At 39.3% G+C, this 10,557-nt stretch overlaps 1 protein-coding gene across 2 annotated transcripts in view; it reads left to right on the top strand.

Moving 5' to 3' along the window:
- Nucleotides 1-1,651: 1,651 nt before the first annotated feature.
- ccdc66 (coiled-coil domain containing 66) overlaps nt 1,652-10,557 on the top strand; it is a 66,591-nt gene continuing 57,685 nt past the window's right edge. Inside the window, exons 1-3 of one of the 2 annotated variants that reach the window (XM_063068065.1) lie at nt 1,652-1,777; nt 4,218-4,282; nt 9,854-9,879. In XM_063068065.1, the coding sequence (XP_062924135.1) occupies nt 1,767-1,777; nt 4,218-4,282; nt 9,854-9,879 (102 nt within the window). In that variant the 5' untranslated portion in view covers nt 1,652-1,766. The remainder of the gene's footprint in view (nt 1,778-4,217; nt 4,283-9,853; nt 9,880-10,557) is intronic. The other variant, XM_063068066.1, reaches the window with a different exon arrangement.

Here is a 10,557-nt window from a genome sequence, read left to right as displayed (position 1 = left end):
CACTATTATCAGACTTATGAAAGGACCCTCTCATATATTAAAAGATGAGCTCTTGATCTCCCAATACACCTTATCAGAATCAGAATCAGGTTTAATACCACTGGCATATGTCATGAAATTTGTTGTTTTGCAGCAGCAGTAACAATAATTTTTAAAAAACTATAAATTACCATAACAAACATATATAAATTAAATTAAGTAGTGCAAAAAAAGAGGAAAAAAAGTGAGGTAGTGTTCATTGTCCATTCAAAAGTTTTATGGCGTAGGGTTAAAAGCTGTTCCTGATATGTTGAGTATGTGTCTTCAGCCTCCTGTACCTCCTGCTTGATAGCAGCAATGAAGAGAGAGCATGTCCTGTGTGATGGGGATCCTTAATGATAGATGCAACATTTTTGAGGCATCGCACTCTGAAGGTGTCTTTGATGCTGGGGAGGCTAGTGCGCATGATGGAGTTGGCAGAATTTACAACTTTCTGTGACTTTTTTCTGATCCTGTGAAGAGATCCCTCCATACCCATCGGTGATGCAACCAGTAGAATGCTCTCCACAGTATATCTGTAGAAATTTGCAAGAGTCTTTGCTGTCATACCATTTCTCTTTAAACTTCTAATAAAATATAGCCACTCTGATGCCTTCTTTATAATTGCATCAATATATTGGACCCAGGATAGACCTTCCAATGTTGAAAGGCTTCCACTTGAAAATGCTCACCCTTTCCACTGCTGATCCCTCAATGAGGACTGGTACGCATTCCCTCCACTTCCCTTTCCATAAGTTCACAATCATTTCCTTGGTTTTACTTATGTTGAATGCAAGGTTGTTGTTGAGACACCACTCAACCAGCTGATCTATCTTGCTCCTGCAGGCCACCAAATTACAGGGTGCACAGGGTGCACCTTGTTATGGCCCATAAACCTATTTGTCTATTTGCACTACACTGTCTTAATAGCCATAAAATTATATTCGGGCAACACACACAAAAAAATGCTGGTGAACGCAGCAGGCCAGGCAGCATCTATACAAAGAGATACGGTCAACGTTTCAGGCCGGGACCCTTCGTCAGAATTATATTCTGCATTGTTTTCTTTTTTACTCCTCCATCTGAATTATCAGTCTGGATGGCACACTTTTCACTGTATTTCAGTCCGTATGAGAATAATAGTTCTTGGCTCTTGGTTCTTGATCCTCCAAAATATTCTGCATGGAATTTAAACTGGAGGTGGCGGTGGGGGGGTGGCTTAACCAATACTAAAGTGAACAATTTCAAGTAACCATCTTTTTTCCTCAATAACTGCTCCTAGATGTTTCACCTTTAACTTGTTCCTATATTTATTTTTTTCTGTCAGTATTTAATCGTCATCTTGACAACTTTGATCAGCACGGTATCACAAATGTACCTACTGTTCTCACCCTTCTTTGTAAGTTAAGAAACATTTTCATCCTCCCTTTTCAGGCTCATCGACTTGAAAAGACAGTTTACCTCTCCAAAGCGATTATCTGGTCTATTGGAATACTCAGCCCAAAGTACAGACCAGAAACTACAAGACAACCCCGCCTGGGACATGCGCACCTGAACATCGAAGTAACTGGGCTAATGGTTGGTGGGAATCGTGCTGCAGAAAGAACCAATCAGAGGCCAGGTTTTTATGTGTCCGGCAACCGAGATGCAGTTTGTGACGAAGCCGTGGTCAAGATCGGGCATTTGGGGAGGTGTCGATCTGGTTATTTAATCTTTTTCATCAAAACAGCTAATGTGACCACAGTGCCATGAATTTAGGGTAATTTGTTACTTCATTAAATCATTCTTAGTTGGCTGTAGGCAACGTATTGTTTCTTTGGTTTTGGAATCTGAGCTGAGCTGAGCTGCTGACTGGGCGGTCCAAAAAAACGAGTCCTCTGGCAGTGGTTTTATTGTGTATTGGTGATCAGAAATCAGAATTATTGCATTTAATCACGCGTCTTATTTAGATTGCATTGTTCTGATTGAAGGATTTGTTGACAAATTTAAGGTATCATGAGCTAATGAATTACTTCGGAAAACAGTTGTTGCTTTGTGGGGTTTAGTTTATTTACCCGCGAAATTTACAATTCTTCGGGCAGATGGGGGCTTGTCAGTCGTGATTGGTAGTTCATCTAGGAGAAGGAAAACTCTGATCTCAAACCTCGGCTGCCTTGTGGCTATACCAACTCACGGGGAAGTCTTCGGGAGTAAACCCCGAGGTAAAAGTCGGAGCTGCCGTACGTTCCTTTGGATTCATGTGCAGCGTGGGGAGAGGGAGCCTGCTGCATGGGCGACAGCTTGTTCCTCATATCGTACTGCCCTGGCTTGAGTAGACAGGACGTAACAGTCCATGATTGACTCTGATCAGCGGAGGGCCTACTAATGTATAGTTGGCGTGATACACTGGCAAATTATCTTGATACATAATAAGAGTTCTTTGCTCTTCAATCAGTGTGAACGCAAAACTGGCGAGTGAGCCCTTTAAATATAATTCAAAACATTCCCTCCGTGTTGCGCTTTTGTGTTCCAGACAATGAATGTGCTTACATCCTGAGATGGGATTACCGCACTGCGATTTGGAGGCGCTGTTTGAGGCAAATTGTCACACGTGTGGACACGATTATGCTTTTTACAGGTTTTCCTCTGACTGACTTTTAAGTATGCTATGAATTTCCTATTGGAAAAAATACTGGATTCTGGAAAACTGTTTTTTTTCTGTTTTGAGAACCCAGGGAATAGAAGCAGGAGCCCCACCCCCACCAATCTTTCAGTATTGCATCGGATCATGGCAGTTGTCGTTAGTTTTGAGTATTAAATAAAAATAAGAACTGTAATTTCAGGTAAATGGTATATTGCCAAAAAGTTTATCTAAGTTTTTTTTTGTTGTATCTGAGCTGTTGGATAATTTAAATGAAACTAAAATAATCCAATTGGCAGATTCAGTGGAGAAACAGATTTAGAACATTTGCAAATTATGGAGACACAAACTGTAAATTTCAAGGCTAGTGAAACTGATTTGTAATGTAGGATTGTTTGTTGCATAGTTATGTCCAACTTAAAATCAAGTAAAGGTCTTATTTCATATGCTTTGCTTGGAGCAATGATTATTAGTGCATTTGGGTTCAGTTGCTTGATCTCAAGCTCATGATCACTTCTTTGTTAATATTGCCATTAGATCGTATAAAGGACAATATGTTATGTACTGTTTGAGATCATTTTCTCCCACGGTTTTGGAACTTATTACACCACTTGTGCTTTGTGGCCAAAGTGGCGGCATTCTGTCTGAATCCAATTAAGAATATTTAACATTCTGTGTTTTCTGCAGGTTGCTATTGTTCTGGAATAATATGACTTGGCTTCACAGGTTTTGCAGTTATTAGGATAAGTCCCTGTGATCCCCCAGCTAGTGCCATTGGATCTTTTGCTTTCTAAGCAGTTGAGGACTTGGATTCATGTCCCATCTGAAAGTCAACACCAGCTGTCAGTCTTGTATTAAACCATATGCTCAGATTTCCAGAGTCTGTTTGAACTCAATTTGTGACTCAGACAAAAGTCGTAATACTGAGTTTAGGTTGATCAGAGTTGCGTTATAATAAATGTATTAGCATTTTCCCATACTGTTGTTTTTGTTGGTGTTTTAAGCAGCAATAAATAACAATTGAACAAACAATTAAGGACTGGCTGTTGGTTTAGAACCTCGATGAGTAGATTGCTGCAAGGTAATTGAGTTAGAGTACTACTGAGCAAGAGAGTGTAAAATTCAGTTTCAAAGGTCCATTCTGGGGCACTTGTTTTCTTGACCAACATCTGATTTGCAAAATCAGTATTCCCTGATCTTGATTGGCTTGCTGGAGGAAATCTATGCACCTTGTATGAGAAGGAAATGGCAGAGCAAAATCAATATTTTGTTCTTTATTTTATACTGCAAATAAAAAGTGTCAATTTCACACATGCAGCCAATGGCTACCTAGTTGAATAATAGATTCACAACCTCAACAGGGACAATAAGATTCATATTTTAACCACATCTTGTTTTCATTACGTACAAATTTTAACTAAGAAATGTTAACAAGTTGTAACTGGGCCATTTCTACTACATATTCTATGAAAATAAATACAAAAATTGTATACAGTAAACAGGACTGTATTTAAACAAGAAGACAGCCTTAGTCTAGCAGATCTGCAAGATGCATCTAACAATTTATGCTTGCTTGTAGGGATGGTTTGAAGCTTGAAACACAGTTTTTGAATGGAAAACCTAAGTTAATTTTAGCACCTTATGGTAAGTCTTAACTTCAGTAGTTGATTTTGAGTGTTTACTGTTCATCCATTGACATCATTTTGGATGCATTGGGGTTATATTTTCTTGTTTTAAGTACTTGTACGTTATTGGAGGCTTCTCTGCTGTTTAAGTAAATGCTTTCACATTGTACATTTTCAGTTTTGATCTGAGCCAAAAAAGTTCCATCAATTCATTTTAATTTGGCTTTCACAAATCAAACATACATGAATAAAGCCTATAGAATATGAGTATGAAGGTTATTACAATAACAATAGGCTACAATTTGTTTAGTCCATGTATGTCTGGTTACTACATTATAGGAAAGATGTGATTGTTTAGAAAGGGTGCAGAAATGATATGTAGAGATTTGGCTACAACTAGAAAATTGGGGTTATTTGTGGAATTTGTATAAAGTGATGTTTTCTATGTGTCAGAAGAGACTGAAGGTAGACTTAACTGAGTTAAATAAAATAAAGGGATCTAAATTGAGTATATGGGAAAACCTATTTCCTTTAACAAAGCTTACAAAAAGACAGTGAATATAGATTTAAAGGAATGGAAAATTTAAGGAGAGGTGAGAGAAAATCTTCCTGCCTACTGGGTGACTGCAGTTATGAAATCTACTTGAAAGCAAAATAAGTAATTATTAGATTGCTAGAACATAAAATTTCAATTGTTTGATTTCCAGTTTAATTAGTTGTTTTATCTTAGTACTGGTATTGCAATTTCATTCAAAGTCAGATTAAGTCATAGAAAATCCATAGCAAAAGTTTTGCAAATATGAATTAGTTGAACTGTATAAGCAAATTTCATGCATCTAAAATATAATCAGTTTAAGTAGGTAGGTAGCATCAAAAAAGTACAGAATTTGAGTTGCTTATTAACAACATCATCAAATTGTATAGGTATTTCATGGGTTAGATAAGGATTCATTCCATAATCTGATTTCTCCATAAGTCAGAGGCTTTAATTTTCTATAGTTACCCATGTAATTTTGTTTTGTAGACACTTACTATTATTCTTGTTTCATTGAATATTCACCCCATAGCTATCCCAAAATGAACTCGTGGAATATATATATCCCAACCAGTTGGTAACAGGTACATAAATATTGCACTGTACTGCTACCACAAACCAACAACTTTGATACAAACGTGAGAAATAGAAGCAGGAGTAAGCCACCTGGCTTGTTGAGCCTGCTGTGTTGTTATTGCTGCTCTGGCTGTGGACTCAACTCCACCTAGTTGCCGTTTTGCCATAATCCTTAATCTCCTTCTGTTGTGCAAAAAAACATCTATCTAACTGTATTTATTGCTTCCCTGGGCAAAGAATTCCTTAATCCATTCCCCCAAATTTTGAGGCTATGCTGCCCCCCCCATCTCACATCACTGCAGACAACTTTCCTGCCTATTATATCTATCCCTTTCATAATTTTACTGGATATATTTCTATAAAATCCCCTCTCATTCTTCTAAATTCCAGCGAGTATAGTCCCAAGCGACTCAATCTGTCCTCATAGATTAATCGCCTCGACCACAACTACACATGGTACTCCAGGTATGGCCTCACCAGTAAAGCTGCAGCATAACGTCCCTCTCTTAAATTCAATCCCTCTAGCAATGAAGGCCAACATTCCATTTGCCTTTTTGATAACCTGTTGCATCTGCAAAGCAACTTTTTGCAATTCATGCACAAGCACTTCCAAATCAACACAACAGAATGCTGCAATCTTTCACCATTTAAAAAATAATCTGATATTCTGTTTTTCCTTCCTTCCTCGCATTTACCAATGTTGCTCACCATCTGCCAAACTCTTGCCCACTCACTTAACCTATTTATATCTCTCTCATCTATAAGACCCTCTGCATTTTCTGCACAATTTCCACCTAACTTAGTGTCATCAGCATACTTTGAAACACTGCACTCAGTCCCCTCTTCCAAGTTGTTAAGGTATATTGTGAACAGTTGCAGGCCCAGCACTGACCACTGTGGCACTCTGCTCAACACTGACAGCCAACCAGAGATAACTGAGTTGAGTTCATTTATCTCAACTCTCTGCCTTTTATTGATTAACCAATCCACTATAATTACTGTTTTGGCTTTACACTGTTTGCCTTTTGTACATTGGTTGTTTGCCCTTCCTGTTGGGTGCGGTCTTACATTGATTCTATTTCTTGGATTTGCTGTGTATGCACGTAAGAAAATGAATCTCAGGGTACTGGAGGTACCTCATAAAGTGGCCACAGAGTATAAATATTGTCGTTGCTGCATGTCCCTGTACTTGTCAGTTTAGATTGGTAAATTTAGGCATGTTGAGCAAATGGAAGTAAAGGTAGATTAGGATTTAGCCAGCAAAGAAATGGTTGACAACCATTTTAAAAGCTAAATATTTATGGGTGGACAGGATTGTATGTGGAATACTCATCTCTGAGGGTAACAAATGGCAAGAATGGAGCTTGAGCATCAGACAGGTATTTCCCAGTCCTATTACAAAAAAAAAGTTTGTTCCCTGGTATGTGCTAGTTGTGATCAGGGTCAGGGTCCTGAGCTCCCTCAATACTACACAGATGCCAGCTCAGAATTGATTATATCTTTAATGTGCTGGGTGTGAATTGCTGGATAATTGAGTGTTTGATGTAATTGTTTAGTTGTCTGCCAGTGTTCACAACTGTTGCACAATTGATGCTTTTCTGTAACTATCATACGAGGGGTGATTGATAAGTTTGTGGCCTAAGGTAGAAGGAGTCAATTTTAGAAAACCTAGGATGTTTATTTTTCAACATCATCCCCTCCTACACTTACACACTTAGTCCAGTGGTCATGGAGCATACGGATCCCTTCGTCAGCGTCTTGGACCTCCAGAAAGTGGTCCACAGCAGGGGTGATTGATAAGTTTGTGGCCTAAGGTAGAAGGAGATGAGTTATTAACTTCAAACTTTCTGCATAATCACTCAAAGAGTTGAACTGCACGTGCATGTAACGAAAGCTGTATAACTCGTCTCCTCACAACACGCTGGATGAACTCAGCAAGTCGGGCAGCATCTGTGGAAACGATGAGTTGACGGTTCAGGCCGGAACCCTTCGTCAGGACTGTAGAGGGAAGGGGCAGAGGCCCTATAAAGAAGGTGGGGGAAGGGTGGGAAGGAGAAGGCTGGTCGGTTCCAGGTGAAAAACCAGTACGGGGAAAGATAAAAGGGGTGGGGGAGGGGAAGCAAGGAGGTGATAGACAGGAAAGGTGAAGAAGGAATAGGGGAAAACGTAATGGGTAGTAGGAGGAGGCGGAACCATGAGGGAGGTGATAGGCAGCCAGGGGAGGGGGCAGAGTGACATAGAGTTAGAGGAAGGGAGGGGGAGGGAATTACTGGAAGTTGGAGAATTCTATGTTCATACCAAGGGGCTGGAGACTACTTAGATTGTATATGAGGTGTTGCTCCTCCAACCTGAGCTTAGCCTCATCATGGCAGTAGAGGAGGCCATGTATGGACATATCTGAATGGGAATGGGAAGCAGAGTTGAGGTGGGTGGCTACTGGGAGATCCTGTCTGTTGTGGCTACCTCCCTCATGGTTTTCACTCTGCCCCCTCCCCCAGCTGCCTATCACCTCCGTCATGGTTCTGCCTCCTTCTACTACCCATTGTGTTTTCCCTTATTCCTTCACCTTTCCTGCTTATCACCTCCTTGCTTCCCCTCCCCCACTCCTTTATCTTTCCCCTTACTGGTTTTTCACCTGGAACCGACCAGCCTTCTCCTTCCCACCCTCCCCCCACCTTCTTTATAGGGCCGCTGCCCCTTCCCCCTACAGTCCTGACGAAGGGTTCCAGCCCGAAATGTCGACTCATCGTTTCCACAGATGCTGCCTGACCTGCTGAGTTCCTCCAGCGTGTTGTGAGTGTTGCTTTGATCCCAGCATCTGCAGAGTATTTTGTATTTATAACTCATCTCCTTCTACCTTAAGCCACAAATTTGTCAATCACCCCTGCTGTGGACCACTTTCTGGAGGTCCAAGATGCTGACTTCTACAAAGAAGGAATCCGAATGCTCCACGACCGCTGGACTAAGTGTGTAAATGTAGGAGGGGACTATGTTGAAAAATAAATGTGCTAGGTTTTCTAAAATTGACTCCTTCTACCTTAGGCCATGAACTTATCAATTACCCCTTGTACATTGCTTTCGAATGTTTAGTATGCAAGTAGTTTGAGCAACTCTCAAAATGCTGAAGGAACTCAGCAGGTTAGGCAACACCTATGGAGGGAAATGAACAGTGAACATTTTGGACCGAGGTTCTTCATCAGGACAGGTGAAATAGTTTGGTGCTTCAGTTTCAACAAGTCTTAGTTGTCAGTCTTGATATGTTTTTTGGCAGTCTCCTTGAACTTGGTTTAGTATTTTTGCTTGATGCTAATAGAGTGAGAAATAGAAAATTAAAAATATTGAAAGTCGGGCAAAATGAGTCTGCATGACCCTTCATTCAATATGATCATCCAAATTCAGTGCCCAGTTATAGCTTTCATCCCATATTTCTTTATCTCATTAACTCAGCAATATAGCTAAATTTTTTTCAAGTTTATTTAATAATTTGACTTTGGCCAACTTGTTAAATCAAGGATCTAAGTATTATTAGTAGTCAGTGAGTTTGTGGCATATGGTGAGAAAGCTGGAACAGGATAATAAATTTAGGTAAGTGGTCGATAGGTGAAGGGTTTGTTACTGCACTTTTTACTTCGGAACTTCACTGTACCTTCAGGAAGAGGGTGATGTACATTCCTCTGCTTTCTCAGGAGGCTACAGAAATTTAGCATGTCAAGTTTTTGCTACTTGGCGGGAAATTTTTAATGTATTCCCTTTGTGAGTAATGTCAATATTCCCAACAAGGTATCATATTTGTTAGTTAATGAAAATGAGAGACTTCTTTGTTGAAGTTTCTAAAAATGATTGTTGGGAAACTATACCAATACTCAAAGAGTCTGGCATGCTTCAGGCCTTGATGCCAGACTGGCAAGTTTTATGCATTATTAGCAGTCATTTCTCTTCAACCTCAATACACTTCCAATTCACTTTTTTTATTGTCAAGTTTTCCAGGTGAGTTGGAGGAACCATTGGCAGTCATCACCCTGGTATTTATTAATAGTGGAAAAGTGGATTATCAGTGTTTCATTGTATTTGAAACAATTTAATTTTCTTGGATTTTACTGTTTTAGTATTTTTTGGAACAGGGAGCAAATGTTCTACGATTTTCATTAAAAAAAAATAATCTCTTTAGCCCCTCTTCCCTCTTCGCACACAAGAAAAAACAGGATAGGTGTATGGTGATGAAGAATAATATATTTTTGCATGCTCCTCTGCCCACCATTCTTCTTTGTCACTGAGTTAAATTCACCTCTTGTTATGTTTACATATTTTCCCCCTTGAATGTGGTTTATCATTTGCTTAAATACAATTAATATTGCAATTAAGTGATACTTTTATTGCAACTGAGAAATTAAGGAAAAGGGCCAAGCCACACAGACCAGTGAGTTGTAGCAATGCATATTTAATCTGAAACTATAATCTTTTTTATTGATCTTATTACAGATGTTTCATCAAAGGAAACTAAGAAGGTAAGAGATCCAAGTTCCTTTGTTATTTCTATATTGGAAGTGATATGAAATTGCCACATTCAATTCTCTCCTTTCCCCTTCATCAGGCCTTCTCTGTCTTTCAGTTGCGAAAAAAATATTTAATGCTATGTTCATATTCACCATGCTCATGTCCCATCCCCAAGCTTGGGTAAAAGTAGGTCCTTTCTGATTGAATCTGTACATTTGTATTTTGGTACCCATTTCTCTAGAAGGCAAATATAAATTGTATCCCTTACTGATGAGAGAATTGCATGATTCTCCAACTGAAGCTGTTACTTTCCAGTCTTTTCTATTTAATGAAGCTTAAAAGGTAATGGACATTCACACACATACCTCAACACCTATCAATGATGTAATAAGCACTCACAGAATTCCACATATCATTAAGTAGAGGAGAATACCCAATGAGATCATGCACCTCCACTGAAGCAGATGTCAACCCATCTCTTCCTTTCCTTGTTCCCTCGAATTCACTCCCTCTGCCCTGATCTTCCATCTGCATCCTCCTAAAATCTCTCTCTTCCTTTGTTCATTTTTCCCATTGTTGTTCCAAGAAGTAATAAGTACATGAGTCCTGAAGAAGGGTCTCAGAACAAAGATTCGACTATTTATTCAAAGGTTCAGAGGTCAAATTTAATGTCAGAGAAATGTATACAA

Source organism: Mobula hypostoma, chromosome 15 (genome assembly GCF_963921235.1).
Source record: "Mobula hypostoma chromosome 15, sMobHyp1.1, whole genome shotgun sequence".
Taxonomy (NCBI): domain Eukaryota; kingdom Metazoa; phylum Chordata; class Chondrichthyes; order Myliobatiformes; family Myliobatidae; genus Mobula; species Mobula hypostoma.
Note: the sequence above shows the minus strand (reverse complement) of the source record. Positions and strands in the feature narration are given on the sequence as shown.